At 44.0% G+C, this 18928-nt stretch overlaps 1 protein-coding gene across 2 annotated transcripts; it reads left to right on the forward strand.

The window, feature by feature from the left end:
* The first annotated feature begins 1973 nt into the window (after positions 1 to 1973).
* Positions 1974 to 11379, forward strand: LOC126518082 (uncharacterized). 2 transcript variants are annotated; one of them, XR_008609848.2, is made up of 5 exons: positions 1974 to 2350; positions 4603 to 4749; positions 5713 to 5781; positions 6836 to 6916; positions 9242 to 11379. XR_008609848.2 is itself a non-coding variant. In XM_072285611.1 (5 exons), exons 2-5 carry the CDS (start codon positions 4697 to 4699, stop codon positions 9352 to 9354), a joined length of 312 nt encoding a protein of 103 aa, XP_072141712.1. In that variant the 5' UTR covers positions 2144 to 2350; positions 4603 to 4696; the 3' UTR covers positions 9355 to 11379. The 2 variants fall into 2 exon arrangements, 1 of the variants encoding a protein (XP_072141712.1); XM_072285611.1 differs by having other exon boundaries at positions 2144 to 2350; positions 4603 to 4745.
* The last annotated feature ends 7549 nt before the right edge of the window (positions 11380 to 18928 follow it).

Genomic DNA, 18928 nt, shown 5'->3' on the forward strand with positions numbered 1-18928 from the left:
CCGCTCCCTTCTACAGATATTGCAGGTAGAACTGAGCGCAACCGTTTACTAACGTACTAACGTGGAACCTAGCCTCAAAGTACTGACATTTTGTTAGCGCTGGAAATTTTTTATGCATCTCGCTTAAGTTCTACAATACCTTGTCTATTTGTTTATCGTGCTTTTTTGTTTTCAGCCAGAATTTTATTCAAGTGATTTTCATCATTCTTAGCTGTAAACTTATGCAGAAGGCAAATCCAGAAGCAGAAGGCACATGCTTTCCACTATATATACATCGTTTAACTGTCATCCTTCTGAACTCGAAAAAAATATATACGAAAGTACCCCTCCATGGGACGTAACATGTATAAACGACTACAAAAAAAAAATTCCCTGGAACCTTTACATATCTGTGCCAGTGCTAGTGTAAGATTGCAACGCGCACGCAGACACCCTTGTCAACGTCGTCTTCTCGAGGCTGTCGGATTTGGCGCCCGCACCCGCGCGTCTGCGTCGTCTTTTTTCTGCCATCATTCTTTTCTTCTTTGTTTCTTTTTTCTTTCTTTCGCTTTGTGCGTCACATTTAGGGTATCGCCAACGCCCGACGCAGCCCTCCATCCACTTCGGAATTCCCCAAACGCTCCGCCGCCAAACGTGTTTATTGGTTCGTGCTCTTTCTTCGCCGTCTGCCAGGACGACAACGCCACCTTGCGCAGCGCGCGCGCACCGTTTTGCTGCGAGCATTCAACTCCGCTCCCACGAGAGTTCAAAAAAGTGGAATCTGTCATTGCGCGTCGCTTCTTGCCTCTCTACATACGCTTGCTCCCCTGATTGTTGTCGTCTCGCGCATTGTTGTCTGGCTGCATTCTGGCCGAGTGTCTACCGTTTTAACGCCCGTCTGTCGCGACAGCCAGCGACCAACATCGTACAGCATTGTGCAGCAGGAGTTTTGATTTTCACGCCGCGCCGAGTTTGTTCAACGTATCTCACCCTGTTTTTTTTCTTTTGTTTTTTTCTTCGCGAGATTTAAAACTTGCTCGGTGCATTCGAACGTGATTGCAGAGATACGACGTGCCGAACGCAAAAGAAAGTAACAATGTTTTTTTTTTGTTTCTTTTTGCCGTCTGCCACCTCGATTGAAATTGAGGCTCTGGAAAAAAAAAGGAAGAAGTCACAGTCGGGGTGCTGACTGCGCGGCTGAACGGAAACAGGCGCCATCGGTGTTGCCACGGCGCCACGCTGCTACAAAAAACCGGCAAAAATGCGTTGTTTGTTAGCTCTCCGCTTAAAGGCTTTGCAAACGTCCACCAGCGAAAAGAGCAGCCACACGTACTACAATTTCGAGACACGTTTGCAACAGAAGTTCTTGCGTTATCACTGTCAAATACAAGGAAGGCTTGTTACAACTATAGTTGAAACAGAACAGCGCGGTTTTGACAGGGACAAGCAGGGAGAAACGAGTTACAACTATAGCTTGCTTTAATTTCGTAGTTCCAGTTCGCGAAAGCTAAAGGCAATGTAAATTTTCCACAAACCTAAATATCCCCAGAAGTACCAAAATACTGCACGAGTTCATTTCGCACGGCACGGCAGAGAATGTCACTGAAAGCTGGTCGAACTTATCACACAACAGAAATGCCGGCTTTTTTTTTTGACAGAAGTAACGTATTCGCATTCGGCACCTATCTCACATGGGTTCTAGAAAAGATTTCCGTGATGTGCACCAGTCAGTGCTACCAAAAACGTCGCTTAGAGCGGCTTGAAAGGAAATGGAAAAATAAAGGACCCTAATATATATATATATATATATACACTCTAAAAACTAGGAAGGGTATCGCAGGAGTGAAGCTGCCGGTTCACTCTTCAAAGCGTCGTTTTACTCTCGCAAAATGTCAAGGAGAGTGAAATGCATTGTTCACTCTGTCACCAAGGAGAGAGTGAAATGTGCTTTTCACTCTCCCCTTCAGAGAGAGAGAGTGAAAAGACTCTTGCGACAATAGAAAAGAGAGACTCTTGCGGCAATAGAAAACAAAACGTAGCGTAATCTTCTGCTTCAACTGTAGGTGGCTGGCCCCGAACATGGCAATGTATCATTCATGCACGCTGAGCAAAGAACACATCGTTTTGCTTCTAAGAGAACAGGCCGCCGCAGTTCAAAGGAACGCGTAGCGAGCGCTCTACTTTTTCACTCGGAGTGGCTCCACCGCGCGCGCGCGCGCTCAAGATCGCGGAACAACACAGCACCGGAGAAAGTAGATCCATCCAGCGAGCAAAGGCCAGCCGAGGGAGATCGTGTGGCAGCCATCTCGCGTCGCCACGAAAACACGACAGTCGTTCGTCATGCCTTGGATATAACAACAAATCCTCCACGGTAAGTGAATTCTAACTTAGGTGCACATTGTCCGTATATGTCATGCTATCGCCAGGAAGTTATCGCTGCGCTTAGCCGACGCGATTGACAAAGGACTAGGCGTACGCGCTGTCTCTTGATGTCAATCGAAAAAGCCAGTCGTCGCGATAACTGCATGTGATTTTATCACTTTGCCGTTGTCCGTAAGAGCTTTAAAATCGCAAACGCTGCCAGAACTATGGTATGTTCAATAAGACGCCAGGCGAGAGGACGCTTAAAATGGTTAGTTCACCAGCCCGTGATTCCGAGCCTATGCGGAGCGTGATTAGCGTGCGTTTTGTGTGTTTGAATTTATTCAGTTTGGCAGTCTACTATGTATGGAACGCTGTTGAACTAAGGAATCACATAACAGAAGCCGTCATTTTGCTGGCAGCATGCTTTCCTTTTATAAATAAACCGCGCGCTTGACGGTGTCTCGCGCAGGGGGAATCTGCGACCACTGAAGTTACGTGCAGCACCAGTGCTAGTTAGAAACTTTGCCGCAGGCATTCAGCTGCATGCTGCAAGAGGTCAGTTGGGCGCGTTATCTTGAACTTACTGAAAACGCATGAGGAATCCATGTTTTATGCTGAAAAAAGTATAAACCCCATATAAGCGATCTTGCGCGCGGCAGCTACAAGCGACGCGACGGAGATGGCTGTCGCGTTCGCTCGTCGCCTACAAGTCGTACTCCGTGAGAGCGACGATTTGGAGCGACGCCTCCCCGGTGTTGCCGGCATGAGGGCTGCAGTCACGCGTGACGCGTGCTTTAGTAATTTACGTTGATGTATTTTACTATAAAAAGTAGCATAAAATATTTCCGGATGTCTTGCAGTACGTTCTTATCCTTGCACGTATAAAAATTGAATCATTTGCTCGTTCCGCGCGACAATCGGTAGTATTTGAGCGATGTATGTACATCCAGTTCCGGCTTCGCGCTATTGGCTAGTCGCTCATAGCACTTCTGGGCGACGAGCGACGATTTCTAGATTTCCAGAACCGAGCCATCTGTTCAAGCGACGGCCCGTTTTGTCGCTCGTCGCCGTCGCGCACTAAATCGCTCTCACAGTGTTTATCCCTAAGACTGAACTGTTTTTGCTCATGTTGAAATGGTGTGATTATAGGTCTGGTTTTGTCTCCTGTTGCGGTTTTCGTGCACGGTGCGAAACTGAAAGGATGCTTATGTCTACGAACTCGGTGAATTGTCGAGCAGCTAGTTACGCATCGGCATCGAATATAACGGCTGCTGTGTGGAATTACAATTGCAGGGGCGCTTTGCATACGCTTATTGTTTTGGACATGCCTGTGCATTTGCTAATATGAGTTGGGGTGTCAGAGTTATGTCATATGAACAGCTAAATCAGCCTTCCTCTGGGTGTTACAAGCGTAATGTGTGCATTTTGCTATAGCATGGCAGATTATGATGTGTTTATCGCTTGAATATTTTTAGTAGAGAAATAAAATATCAAAATAAAATGTTGCTTTAATTCCGTGTTACCATTCTGTCGTACACAGAACAATAGGTTGGTGTAATAAACTAATAACTGCGGTTTAACTGCAACTTTTACATGCCTACAAGAATCTAAAATGCTAGATTTCAAACTGCAGCAGTAGTCGTGTCTGTCAAAAATGAACTCCACTGCGCACCTCATGCATGAAAGTAAGTTCATGCCTTTTAGTAAGCTTAGATGCAGGCCGCAGTGAACTTGTTAGTATTGAAATGTGGGTAAGCTTGCCATAACAAGCCTTGTTGCCCTTTTTTATAGGCACATCCATATATCCATTGAGCTGAAGGACAATATTTTCATCCCTACTGAGCATCATGTTTGCAGCTATAATCCTCAAGTTATGGCTTCAGCAGTGGCACAACCAGGCATGGTGCGGGGGGGTGGGGGGGCACACTGGGCACGTGCTTAGGATGTGTCACAAGTGGTGTTTGTGATACACCAGACTCATGACAGACCTATGACGTCTGAAAATGGCCAATATTCTATTCATTAGCAGGAGTATTCTAACATTCATGAAAAACAAGGATGAACTGTGGTTTGTTTTTTTGCTTAAATCGAAAAATTGAAGTTAGTTTAGCAGTTGACTGTTTCAGTCATTTGGATGTTTTGCATGCATTTCACTAGGAAGACTAAGAGCTAAGACTTTTTTATTGCCATTGCCTTGACTGTCTTGATGTTGTTTTGCACCATGTCCTTGTGTTGACTTTTGCATACGATATTTTTCAGGCACCCGCTTTATATAACGCAAGAAGGCAGCTGCAAGGACACGAGGATGTGAAAGAGCCAGTGCAGCGCGACTTCACGTAGTGTAGAGGAGCCAATGCCAAAAAATCAAAATACATTGGCATGTTATTTGGACAAGAAAACTAGTATGTGGGTATATTGGGTGTACCATTTAACCAAATGTCAACAAAATCAAGATACAGTATGTTACACGAAGATGAAAATTCTCACGTGCTCCAGGCAGTCATCTTAACATGGTATATTTGTGTAATGTCTCTAAACGGAAAGTCAAATCAAGTATGCTCACTGGAGACAAACACATAGCAGCAAGTGTCATTGAAAAGTTAAAAATGTGTTTTAAGAAAGCTGATTAGTTCTGAGAAGTGACTGCTTTTTGTCTTGCCTCTCAACACATATATCCATGTGATAAAAAAATAGTGGTACAATGAAATTGCATATTTCCTTAGCGACATGATACATTCTTGCAATGAGCACGGTGCCTGTGTTTACTATAGAAAGCAACAGCCCATGCTTGGTTAGGTTCGGCCCACTACAACATGCAGGCATGGGTGATTGGCACTTTTTTTATTTCTGTATCGTGAGGTTTATTGACGTGCGTATAGGTGCAGTGGCACGCAGTATGGCTAGTACAAAAAAAAGGGGGGGGGGGCAGATATATGTAGCTCACTGTACACGATACAGGGCAAAGGAAATCCGTGTTCAGCAACTATGTTAAATGCCATGTACGTAAATTTTACAACGCTACTCGTTCGAAGCGCGCACAGGTGCATATTGAAGAAAAGTTTCCAGGGTAGATAATTTAGTTCGTAATTTACACTAATTTTGCTCTAACCACGAGACATAATAATTTGAATATACTGCACGGGAAAACCTAGAGCGAATTAAATTGTTTGTCAGCTTCGTGTGTATACATATAGTCTTCCCTATGCATTAGGTTTTTTGCGTAATGCATTAACAGTTGACAGCCTATCCTATGATGTGTACTCTGTTTACATTACAGTTGTTTATTAGTTTACTCGTTTGTTTTGCGACTGATGAAATGCCGGCATATATATATTTTCAACATCTGACATAACCCTGTATGTTTTGCAGGGACAACCCAGGACGTGCATTTCTCAGCACCCAGTCAACTGCCAAAAGTGACTCAAACACAGGCCACCAGTAAGTGGACATCAGTTGCAATTTCACATTATGCAGTTGGCAGCTGCCTTGTACGGAGGCTTTTTTTTTAATGAGATGGTGATGTTGTTCTAATGTACATTTTGACCACAAAGGTGCGATCATGTCTCACAGAGGCATATATGGTTGCTATTCTCTGCGAGGGACGTGTTCTCGTGTTCGTGAAGCATTTGTGTTTGGCAGTATTGTCGCCCAATGAGTCGGATATAAACACTAACTCGCCACTGCCGGCAAGTAGTTGCGAGAAACGCATTATGACGCTGCAAAGTTATTTCATTAATTCGAAGGAAAGTTTTGCAGCAGGAAAAAAGGTTGCTATTCCAGGTAAACATGTCTTTTTCTCACAGGTTATTTAGCCAAACTGTGGATGCATGAAATTCGTGACTTATGAATAGATTTTAATTTGTTCTTTAGTAATGCTTCTAAAAGAGACTAGAAATAGCATGTGACTACCTCTGCAATCAGCAGACCATACATTTACAGTCATAAGTGGCAGTTCCATGCAGTCTCGCACTTTATATAACCTTTCCTTTCAGCACCATTGAAACTGGTGGCTGCGTTTTCAGAAGGAGAAGTGAACTTGACACTGTATATGTATGTGTGAATTCGGTTTTCTTTGTATGTGTCGGCTCACTGACAAACAGTGCAAAAATCTGTTGTACCATGAGCCTGACGACGCCTTCTGCTGCTAGAAATGCGGCACTTCGTATTTTATAGTACTGCATGACATTTAAATCAAAGCTACCACATAAAATGATCAAGAAAACTAACCGCTGTTATAGCTGTTTTCCTCAAAGAACGCTTGTCCTTTATGGGCTGTGTTAATCTGAGCTCTCGACCGATGTTTCAGTAATATTATCCCTTAGTGAGTGAGAGATTGGGGGCAATTAATCGTGTTAGTGTTTAAGTGGTGTCCTAATTATGTGCATTTGTTCCAACAAAGTTGTCTAGATTACTTTATTGTGTAGTGTAAAGCTTATGAAACCATCAGCAACTACTGAGTTGCTAACACGCATATGGATTTGTCACTATACAGGTGGAACTCGGCTGTACCACTGCAGTGCTGCGGAAATTGCCTTCACCAGCGGCTTTGCAACAGCTGTTTCGCAGCATGTCGGTATGTGTTAATTTATAATTATGTTGGGATGGGCTAGTATTATGGACCACTGCTACTCTGTATTGTGACAGATCCATATGATAAGGGATGTAATGGGCACAGCGAAAACCTTTGAATTTTTTACTATGGTACATAAACAGGCTCTCCTTTTCGTCACTGGAGCAGGAGAGAAGGGCATGCAGGCACTCCTGAATGTACATATATTTCAAAACATGAGAGAGACATATACACACACACACACACACACACACACACAATTAAACTAAAGGCAGGGACGTTCCATCTTTCATCTTGAATTGAATTGTGCAGCGCAAAAATACAACACAGACCACAGAGAAGCACACATGTTAACAGGTTTGATACACACGTTAGTTCAACAGATTTGATACTTCAAGTGTGCTATTTTACACAAGGGGGAAGGGAAAGGGGAGAAATTCTGAAAAAAATGTGGAGTGGAAAAAAAGGAATCGTGCCAAAAAGCATGAGAAGCATCGCGCAGCCAGAATCACCAGCAGGACATCTAAAAAGCACTCTGATAAAATTACATACAGGACAACCTTACGTATAGTTTGTTTCAGTCAACTCAGATCACATGCAGCCATTACTGCAATCAAGTTGTTTCCTTATGTCATATGAGGGAATGATGTGGGCCCAAAAAACTGTTTAGAGCTGAAGGATTATGTTCCATTCTAGCCTCATTGCCTGCTTTTTTATCATATTGTTATCAGCTGCTTATGTTAGGGACACAAAGTAAGAGTACGAACTGTTTCGCGATTTGCCATTCCACACAACATGTCTTTGTGACTATATGTACATGCAGATGATCCATAGCTGAAAAATATTCAGTACAGTAGAATCTCATTACAAGATGCACTTGGTTGTAAGAGACATCTGAAAATGGTTTGGTTGGTTTCCGATGTTTGCCACGTTAACAATACTGTATACAAGAGACACCTTTGTTACTAAGGATGACTTTTTAAGTATTCACTACTTCGAAGGGACACAACCCACACACATTCCCTTTGTGCACCTTGTGTGCTCCGAAGGGCGTAAAGATCACGCAATCCTTACACAAGTCAATCGCGCATGTCTCTTTTAGCATGAACCAGAAAAGGAGGGCAACGAGGACAGTGCAGGGCAGAAAGTGTCGGCAGTTGAAGCTGACGAGCGTCTAAGAGCACCTCAAAGGTACTGCGAGCAACAAGGCTTGCAAAGTGAAGTGTTTAAATTCCAGAAGTTGGGAAGGAAGCTAACACAATCTACAGTCACTAAAAAGCTGTGAATGTCTTCTTTAAAGGACCCCTAAACCACCGAGGTTGAAATTTAGTTGCGGTGTTGCAGTTCTACACAATAAGGCAATGAACAGGTAGCCACAAGAATTTTTCGAAACGGTGCAGTAATAGTGGAGCTACGTGTGTTTGATTATCGAAAAGTAGTCCCCACTCATTTTACTCTTTCATCTGGTACACGCCATATGGACAGTATCGTCTTTTCCTTGCCTAGTACACCTCCAAATGTTACGGGACAGGCCAACACCAACGAGCTCTGTTGCTGCCGCGCTGGCCCGTCGTCCTGCGAGGGGTGGCGCTAATACAACGGAACTGTATGGTGACTCGCGTTGAAGAGCCTCATAGGGAGACCCTTCTGTTGGCGTTTCTCTTCTTTGCCCCCATTGGCTGCCCACAATGGCATCGCGCGCAACGCGACGAGGAAGAAGGAGTGTGTGTATTTGCTTGCAGGCCTTGCCGGCAGTCGTACACTTTCGTTCGACCAATCGACAGCACCGGAAACTGGTGACATCATCAGAGACAGCCTGGTGACGTCAGGACAAACTGGGGGGTGCAGGATAGGTCCAGAGAGGCGCACGGGGTCATTTTCTTCATATTGTGGTGCTCCGGCAGTGCTACGCACTCTGGCATTTGGCTTCGTCGATCGTGACGGCATTCTGATTTCGATACGCGTGTTTACTTGAAATGTTCAAAAAATGTCGAGAAGTGGTTTAGGAGCCCTTTAAGCCACCCTGAGCATTTATTCCTTCAGATATATCAAAACATACTATAGTGATGATGCATAATAAAGTGATCTAGTCTGGCTCCTCAGTGTCTCAAAATTTTTGGTTTCGAGAGACATGTTTCCCGTGCCTCTTGAATATCTTCTGATGAGGCTTTACTGTAATATACACAAAAAATTGTGTAACTCCTCCTGCAAGTATTATTCATTAAGCCCGGTCACTTATGTGCAAAGTTTGTGGTTAAGTCTTGATGTCCGTACTTTTTAGAGCTATGTTTATTAATTCATGCTGTTCTTATTGGTTCTTCGATGCAGGAGACAATGCCTACGAAATTATTGGCCCTGATCATGAGAGCCCTCAAGGGGCAAACAACATCTCTGTTGCAGAAGTGAGCCCGGTACCACTTGGAAGTTACCATGACAGATGACACGGCAGCAATAGATACAGAGACTGCCACGTCTACTGCAGCTGCAACAGTGTACGAGGCAAGCAGCAGCGCGTCAGCAGCAGTGTCAGAAGGAACCACACCAGGCCTGGTAGAGCAACATGTGTGCTATCACTGACTTTTTTTGTAGTGGATACAACTCATTTGCTCAACATACAAAAGCTTTTCACCACGACTGTGAGCCAGTGTTATTGTGCAGCAAGTGCAAGACTATGTTAAGTGTTATAACACAGTACAAGCATCACTTTAACATATGAAAACATATTACAGTTGTTGCCTCCCCAGCCAGCCCACATAGCCACAACAATGTTGAACACATGGTGGGACACACATCTTCTCCATTAAAAGATAGTAGAGACTGTCAGTGTTGTTGTTAGATTAACTGGTCTTTGTAGGCAACTAGGACAACACAGGTGTCATAAGATTGTTGTTGATGTTGTTGAAGAGGTAAAAAAGAAGTTTGATGCAGCTGAAGTGCCAACTGATATTGAGCAAATCAAAAGCAACCACCTGAGAAAGCAACACTATCGAAATTTGGGTATCTATGTGCCGCCAACTCTGGTAAGAATGGCATAGGACAGAAGTGTGATGAAAATCACACAGACACTGCTGTTGCATCACTGGCCACAGTGAGCAGCGACTTGTAGGGCAAGAGAGTCAACTGAAACTAACATTATGATATAGTGTCATGCTCCCATGTGACCACTTTTCAAGTTATTTTGCAAGATACAGCTCAACCTCCAGAAATAAGACTGCAAGTTGTCTGTAAAAAAGCTTTCACAAAAAATTATTCATAACACTATTAACATAGCAGTATCTTTTTTTTTTGTGTCGGTTCGAGGTTCCCGGCTGTCCATTAATGCAAAAATTGAGGAAAAAAAGAACATGTGTCGTACTTACACCTTTTTAACAGGTACGAGGGGGACAGAACTTTTCTAGTCATGCATCTTCATCATACTATCAAGTTTTTAAATGCCTTTTATAATTATTATTACCAGTTATATCTGAGTGCATTGTATGCATGTAGCAGGTGTAAAATCAGGTCAGTTGGATCAGATGCCTTATCTGCAAGCGAGCCCTATATTCAAGAAATTTGAAATAAGATAGTTACGTTAGAGACGCAGTCTTTCAGCACTTTATTGCCTGTGGTTTAAGCATTGCTCAATACTTTTGTGGGTGGCAATTTCAACCGGCACAGCACTGCGCTTTGCCAGTCACATTTGTCTTCAAAGCGGTGTTTACCATTTGTGTTGATCTGTTTGTGTATGCATAGAGCAAGTTTTTAATTTATATTTTCCTGCATTCTTGTGCTTGCACTAAGCTTGTATAAGGCAGTTACAAAATGTGCGGCACTATAACGAACTGTTCTGTTGAGCTTACACTTGCAAATAATCGTGTTCAGATGGCCGCACTTCTATGCGGGTGCACCGCTAGCTTTGTGTATGTTCTCATGTTTGTATAAAGCTTATATAAGCTAGTTAGAAAATGTATGTCACTAAGCATTGTGATATTCTTTAAAGAACTGCTTGGTTGGTTTTACACTTGTGAATTAGTATTGAGGCGGTGGTATTCCCATGTATGCCCACTGCTAGCTTTCTGTGTCCTCACGTGTTTGTATTAAGTTTCTACAAGGGAGTTACAGCATGTACGTCACTAAGCGCTGTGATATTTTTTAAAGAACTGCTTTGTTGGTTCTACACCTGTGAGTAATAGTACTCGTGTGGCACTAGTCATGTGTAGGTACACAGGGACCATTTGTATACATTATGCTCATGTAAAGCAGTTACAAAGTGTATGTCACTAATTACTGTGATATTTGTTGAATTGCTGTGATGGTTTTACACATGTGAATAATAATGGTCAGGACACAGTACTTGCGGTGTATAGTTGAATTTATACACTGCCAAGACATGGGCTGTATACGTACCAAAAGAAATGTATGTCATTATATTGTTGTGATTATTACTGTTTGGATTTCATTAAACTGTAATAAAATTGTTTCTTGTATCTATTGAGGTATGGCAATTTGTCATGCAACCAAACTGAGGACCTGCACTTGTGCATACAAATAAACAGCTAATTTAAGAGTATACTGCTCATATTCTGCTAAACCAGTTTAACAAATCTTCTACTACAATGCTGGAAAAATGACAGAGCTGACTCGGATGCACAGAAAAAGTTCTGCACTGGCTGAAGGACTGCCCCACACTGGAGTTCGTAATGTTGCGTTTATTGGAGTAGAACAGAAAGTGCACTTCTATTAAAAATGCGACAGTCAGTGCAGAAACATAAGGCAGACGAGCGGATGTGGCACATTTTTTTCAGGGCCCTCCATGCCTACTACTGCATTTCTAGTCTTCCTGTGCTCTGCGTATAAGCCCCTGTTCAGCCAAGGTTTTTACTCCATGACAGTTGTTCTACTGGGTTCGTAGCAATATTGAAGAAAAAAATTCAATGGTTTTCAAGGACTTTCGAGGCCCCGACACAGTAACTTCAAGGACCTCGTGCAATGTGTGTAGTAGTTTGGACAGGCAATAACTTGTTCAAGAACACCGTTAACTTTAATGCAAACAAAAGAAAACAAAACAAATCGCATTTCAGTGATTTCAAGCATTTGAAAGACTGCTAATTTGCCTTTCACCGCCCACCACTAAACGCACACAAGGAAGCATTTCAAGAAAGCGCTCAAAGTTTTTCTGCAATAGCACAATTAACTACTTGGACCTGCAACATTTTCAGTTTTTGAATACTGTTTGGTTTGACAGTGTATGTGATGTCATCTCTTGCCTCAGTTTTTTTCACCATCAAATAAGCAATAGTCATTTCTAATTTCTTTTTATTGTGTCTGTCGCTCTCAATTTACTCTTCACGGCTTCTCTTCGAATGCCTCAACTGTTGAGCTTCCTGCTTCTGCTCCTCCAAGCACATTTGTCGCCGGTTCCATGTGCATAAAACTGGTATCTGCAGCTCCTTTGTAATTTCAACTTTAAGGATGTCGCTTTCCTTCTATTACCTCCAGAGACAATTTTCTGTGACATGCGAAAGAGTGTCACAGAAGGGAAAAAAAGCGCTTGGCAATGTCTGCTAAGTCTAGCCAAGTGTACAAGTTTAAGGACTTTCCAGTACTTCTAAAAATTCAAGGGTTTTCAATGCCTTGAAAATGGCATTTTAGAAATAAAAGATTTTCAAGGATCGCTACAAACCCTGGATTCTAGCACCTAAATAATTTTACAAGCTTATTTTGGCATGGAGTTAGGAAATTCATGCTTTCTAGCTAACGCTGCACTATCTCTGTACAGTGAAGCCACGAGAGCGCAACTATTTTGGAGTAAAGAAAAATACTGAAAGCTTTTAATACCACTCTTCTTTTTTTCTATGGAGCTTCGTATTGCCTAGTTAAGTTTACGAATGTGCCTGGTTTTGGCGGGCATTTTTTCGACATTTTCTGGAAGAAGCAGATGTCTAGCCCCCGTATTCAGAAATGTATCTTAATACAAAGCTCATGCTTGACTTGATATAAACGACGCCTGGTGCGAACGTCCCCCAAGACGCTCACTGCCTTTCTTTTGGTGCGTTCACGACTTGCGTCGTTTAGATCAAGTCAAGCATGGGCTTCAAGTTATGATGCATTTCTGCATATGGGGGTAAGCGTGCACAATTCCGGGCAACGCACTGTGCCATTGACACTGAAAGAAAACGGGGAAAACAGAGTTAACCACTTATGCTCCTAAACTTTCGCGTACCTGTGGTGTGCGTGCATCGTGGAAGAAGAAACAGCGCAAACACAAGGACGAAAAAAAGCATCAACCACACCAGCGCTTCGTGGTGTGGCATGTTTTTGCGTTGTCCTTGTGTTGCGCTGTTTCTTCTAAAATGCTCAACCAATTAGCCGGCAAGTCCATCCTGTGCATATATAAATTGAACACACGCATGAGTGTAGATGGTCTTCGAAGCTTTTAGAACGAGCACTGCCACAGGATACGAGCAGTGCACGCGTAACAAGTGGACACATTAGTCATTTAAACATGCGTGCCAATGCATTTGACGCGGCTATCGGCATAAGCAGTCTCCAAATGCTGGAATGCATGCGCTTCAAAACGCTAACGATCCGCTGCTAATGCAGGACAACAGCTCACAGCGGACTGAACCAAACTCTAAACTAATGCACTTGAAAAGAACGTCTACACGGCAGCGTGAGGCACGTCGAAATGCCTGGTACTGGCGTCGCAGTTGCTCACCAGTATACGCGCGAATTAAATTCACATACGTGGATGGTTGGCGCAATACTTTGTATCCGCGTATTTTGGAGAACATGGACTGGAGAAGCACTCGATCATGAGCTGAACGGCACATTTGTTATTTTCCTGCGGTGACGACAAGCCGTGAATAGTTCTCACGTTGTCGTCTACGTTGTCTTCCTTCGTTAGTCGTAGCAAGGAATGGAAATGATGCAAACGCACACGTATTCCAGTACACAACAGCACAGCACACTGCAGAGAAACCACACCCACCACAGCCGATTCATCAAATACGTTTGGTATATATATAACCTCTAAAAGAACACGACTGGGCGTGGCGGCGCTGTGGTGTAATGGTTATGATGTGTGTTTTGAATTGTACAAATGCGAGAGTGTACGCGGGTTCGAATTCACGTGATGTATAGAGCATTGTGATTCTTGATAAGTATGTGATTTCCTTGACAATTGTATTCTAATTAGATTGTGTGACTCCTGATTGTGAAATTTGCAGAGATATTTGCAGATTAAGTGTTAATTCGCTTTTTTTTTCTCCTCAGTGGCGTTCGTGACGCATACGCATAGGCCATTTCAGAGCAGTCACGCCTCACGGTAGGCAGCAAATAGCCAGGAAAAAATGACTTTAAAATCCTGCATAACTTTGCTCACGCCTATTCTGAAGGCCGCTTGGAATCGGGCCAGTGTCTCTGAGGAGCCGCCTAGGGAACAGTATATCAGCGGCCCTAATTTGATCTGATTTCCTGCCTGCATGCGTGACCAGGACTTGGCTAAGAGGGTATTGGGAAGAGTACTAGCACTCTGTTCTGAAGGAGTACAAGCACTCTGTTTGTGGGAGTAGAAGTACTCGGTCTGGCGGTGTACTATTAACCCTGCGGGGAGAGTATCAGCACTCTGCGGAAGAGTACTAGCACTCCCTGTGGGAAGAGTATTATCACTCTGCGGAAGAGTACTAGCAATCCCTTGCGGTGGAGTAACAAAACTCTGTCAGGAGGAGTTGACCTACTCTCTCTCAAAGAGGGTCGATCTACTCTCGAAAAGAGAGTGAAATATGGGACAAGCAGCTACTCCCTCAAAGAAAGTGCCCGGCACTCCCTTAGTTTTTAGAGTGTACTGATAAAAGTGTTCAAGCTTTTACACAGCCCACCTACCTCAGGCTGCGAAATCACACCCGCCGTGATTGCTCAGTCGCTATACTGTTGGGCTGCTGAGCCCGAGGTCGCGGGATCGAATCCCGCCCACGGCGGTCGCATTTTGATGGGGGCGAGGTGCGAAAACACCCGTGTACTTAGATTTAGGGGCACGTTAAAGAACACCAGGTGGTCAAAATTTCCGGAGTCCTCCACTACGGCGTGCCTCATAATCAGAAAGTGGTTTTGACACGTAAAACCCCATAATTCTTTGCGAAATCACAGCCTTGTTATTTGCAACAAGAATACCCTTAGCTACTGCAGCCTTCCTCAACATCAACCGTTGAAGCAAGCAAATAAGATTGCCAGATGAGCTCCGCAGCAGGGCGAACAAATGTTCACCACCCAGACCACTTGCTTCTGGGGCACAACAAGTCCAATGACTTCAGTAAGACCAGCCGCAAACGCACTTGTTCAACCATTCTACAAACGCCTTGGGAACTCTACATGAAGGGCTCTCACTCCTTCTGGCAGGGGGGAATGCCATTTGCCTTTCCAGTGCACCGCGCCGCCGCCCATTAAGCGGGCCCTGAACCAGCCCTCGGGCTTGGCGAAATAACCTAGTCCGCGGGCCGCATACGCTGCTGTGAACATCTTAGCCGAGTTTAGTTGTCGTATGCGGTGCGTGGAATTCGCAAGTGGATCGCGAATTCACCTATCTCTCAAAGCTTTGTTTTCAACAGAAGGCCCCAGCCTCTCTTCACTCTCTTCTGGACGCTTTATTTCGTCATTCCCTTAGACGGCTGGAACTGGCCGATAGCTTACATCAAGCTGCGGTCGGCTACAATGCGTAGGTACGAGTCTATTGGCTAAACGCATTGCGGCTCACTGACCACAACCGGGTTTGGCATATGTTGAGCGCGTCGTAGGCACCAAAGGCGGTAGTCGTGGCGTTTACGTTAACATGCAAAATGAAATTTTAACGGCGTGCAGCGGTGACATTTAAAAGGCGAGGCATTGTGGACACGCCCCACTGCGCCGTAGCTTTCGCAGTGCAAGGCATTGAAGAAGAAACGTTAGTATATATAGCGGACGCCGTGTTTGATTGCCAATAACTCCGCTTCTACTGAACGCATTGAAGTACTTTCTGCGGCAAAGTATTTCATAAATAGCCTACTTTACCTTCAAATATGCCTTTCTACCCTGCAATAAAAAGTGATTCAGGGATACTTTAATGCTATTGAGATCCTCCAGGATCGCTAGAATATCTGAGGAATTAGTTATTATACGTTTCACCAGAAATGTTGGCCTCAGTTACAAGAACAGAAAATCAAGACTGAATACCACTTGAGCGAGACAAGAATAAAGAAATCAACGCTGCGTGAGCGTGATTACAAGTTGAGCAGTAAGCTCAACGTGTAATCTTTGATCTCAAAGTCCATCGCGCTTTGCTGGGGAACTCACGATAGCACGATAACACCCGCGTTTCTCCTGGCTGCTCCACGCTCCATAATGCAGCGAGCGCCGCCAATACAGCTATACCGCTCCAGCTACCGCGTGGCATAAACAGAGTCCTAGTGCAAGCGTAGTGTGGGAGGCACAAACGTTTGCTTATTAACTTGTCTTTCTGCACAAGAACTGTTAGTTAATCGCTCTGTATAATGGTAATTAATACACATACACATCGCTAATGGTAACCCTAAAGGCCCGCGTCTCGGACCACGCAAAATCCCGCTGCACGTTAGGCGAGTTTGGTTGATGGTTCCGAAATTTCATCCCGGACAAAGTAGAAACGAAGGCTGTGCGAAATTAAACTGGCCTGTGTGTAAGAAAACTGACTCCCGAGGACACCAACATGCCTTCACCGGCTACGCCCCGTGTGCTTGCTTAAAATACGCCGATGGCCATTGCTATGCACTCACAACACACTGACCCTCCGCTGTAGGTTAGAAAATTGCGTCCACCTTGCAGGGCATACAAGTCTTCCTGTGAAAACGTTGAGTGATAAGTCCTGGTGCTTGTGTGAGAAGGTTATTTTATATGTAATCATGAACCCTGTATGTTGTATGATGGAACCATTCAAGAGATAAGGAGTAGTCGGCTCCTTAAATTGTGCGTCGACATCTCCTTATATCATAACAATAAAAAAAAAAGTCAGTTCTTGTTCAGACCACTCTGCGATCACGAATGATACGTGTGCAGCGCGGGCCCCCCGCCCCCACAAATCGCAAATTAATGAGATTTGGCCGCCAATGCCGCGACGGTATTTCTCGTGCGAAGGCTACCGTATCGCGGATGTGGTGGCTTTTAACTGCCACGTTCAAACTCAATTGCGAAAATCCAGCGAAGGGAATATGTGGTCGGACTGGATGGGATCGGAACCCTAAAATGGCGTCCACCGAATTCAGGGGGCACCGTAGAACTCAATTTCGCAACCCCCTGCACTACGTGAAGCGAGAGTCATAAGGGAGCGTGGCCCATTAGTGCGTCATCAGGTGCCCGCTGCACACACATCACCTCCCGTTCAAGAATAGAACATGCGCAACCCTTGTCCCCGTCTTATATAGCCGGTTAACTTGCTGTTGTTGACTCATGTTTCTTTTAGTGTTGTATAGAAACTTATTGCAGCGAATGTAGTCAACGTCCGTACGTTCAGTACCTCTTTTTTGTTGTTGTTCCTATGTATACAGAGCGTGCGGTTTGTTCCGCCTTCGAACGCACACCTTTGCTCTCATGTATTTTCCGACACTGTTCCGTCTTTGTTGATCGCCCAGTTTCCATTACCCGATGGTATTATGTTGTTATCTGGCCTCGGCAAACATGATGCTTATTTTCACGGTGCAAGCTACACGCATGTATGCGAATGTACTTGCCTCTGAAGTTAGACGTTTTCTCCATTTATTTCGTAAGATATGCCGGCTGTACAAGTATGGCTTATCCAGATGCTTTAGGCTAACTGCCGGACACATAGTCTGTGGGGCTTTATACGCGTATACAGTCGAACACGATGATAAGTAGCCCACGTACAGCAAAACAAAAAATGTGCTTCATATTGTCATGTTGCAGTGAGGGTGAAGAACAATGCAGTGTCAAAACTGTGAATTTCAAATTTATCTCTGTATTGGGAGAACTTGTGCCCAGCAAAACAACACTCAGAAAACAACGACAGCAGCGAGCAAAGTCGGCGGTCGTCGAAAACATAATCAATGCGTTAGGCACGTTGGCTTTTATATATGAGTCGTTGAAAGTACCAGCGTAATCACTGGTGCCCGCGCGTCTTCCAGAATGCACTACAAAATTCTCCTCGCGCATACAATCAGAATACACAAGGTTTGCTGTTAAGACAATGAATAGAACCATCGATCACATTCGAGGAACATCCAAGACATGCAGGATCGTCCTGAACTGGGCGATAATGCTTAACTTTTGTTCGCTGGTGAAAAGCGGTCACCAGAGAAAGTTAAAAAGTACAAGTGTCAATATTAAACTCGCAGTATTTATTTAGGAACAGTTGTACGAAATACATTCCCGAAAACGAACTTTACATTACATATGGCGAATTGCAAGCGCCTGAAATCTGGGGCCCACAACCCCTCCACAGCGGCACTTGCTGTATTTCTTCTTATTGCATTTTTTTTAAATAGACTTTCCAAACATCTTCCTTCTTTTAAAAACTGCTGTTTAGCGTGCTTGGCCACGAGTATGGATGCGAACAAGTGAAATGTGTTACCAACAATAACCCGATAGACAAGTGCAGATCCTAAGATGTTGCTGCGTTTAATTCTTACACGTGCTGAGGCGAAACGCAATATGCCTGAGGGCACCGCCTGGAGGTCGCCACTTACTTTTGCAACAACTGGAAAAGACAAGTCGAGTACTAATATGTGCCCACCATGACTGGATGATGCCTTTTACATTTTCTAGGAGTGTTCATGATTAGACAATAAATATTTTTCATTACACAATCGCACGAGGAAATGCCGAGTTGCAAGCTTCCTTGTTATTTTATTTTGTACACCCCGCCTCTTGCAGCAAATCGTGCCAAAGTTATAAAAGAAGGTGACCGAAAGTGTCTATGTCTTAGACAATTTCTGGTAAATATATATGTTGCAGGTTACGTGAACTTTTCTAACTGTGTATGAATACAGAAATAGAAAGCATTGACCTGGTCAT

Source organism: Dermacentor andersoni, chromosome 11 (genome assembly GCF_023375885.2).
Source record: "Dermacentor andersoni chromosome 11, qqDerAnde1_hic_scaffold, whole genome shotgun sequence".
In the NCBI taxonomy this organism is placed as follows: domain Eukaryota; kingdom Metazoa; phylum Arthropoda; class Arachnida; order Ixodida; family Ixodidae; genus Dermacentor; species Dermacentor andersoni.

Excerpts from the sequence above, each read along its gene's own strand:
- LOC126518082 (XM_072285611.1), top strand. The coding sequence starts at position 4,697 with ATGCCAAAAAATCAAAATACATTGGCATGTTATTTGGACAAGAAAACT. Across the intron at positions 5,782-6,835 it reads GACTCAAACACAGGCCACCA|GTGGAACTCGGCTGTACCAC; the intron begins GTAAGTGGACAT and ends GTCACTATACAG. Across the intron at positions 6,917-9,241 it reads AGCTGTTTCGCAGCATGTCG|GAGACAATGCCTACGAAATT; the intron begins GTATGTGTTAAT and ends TCTTCGATGCAG.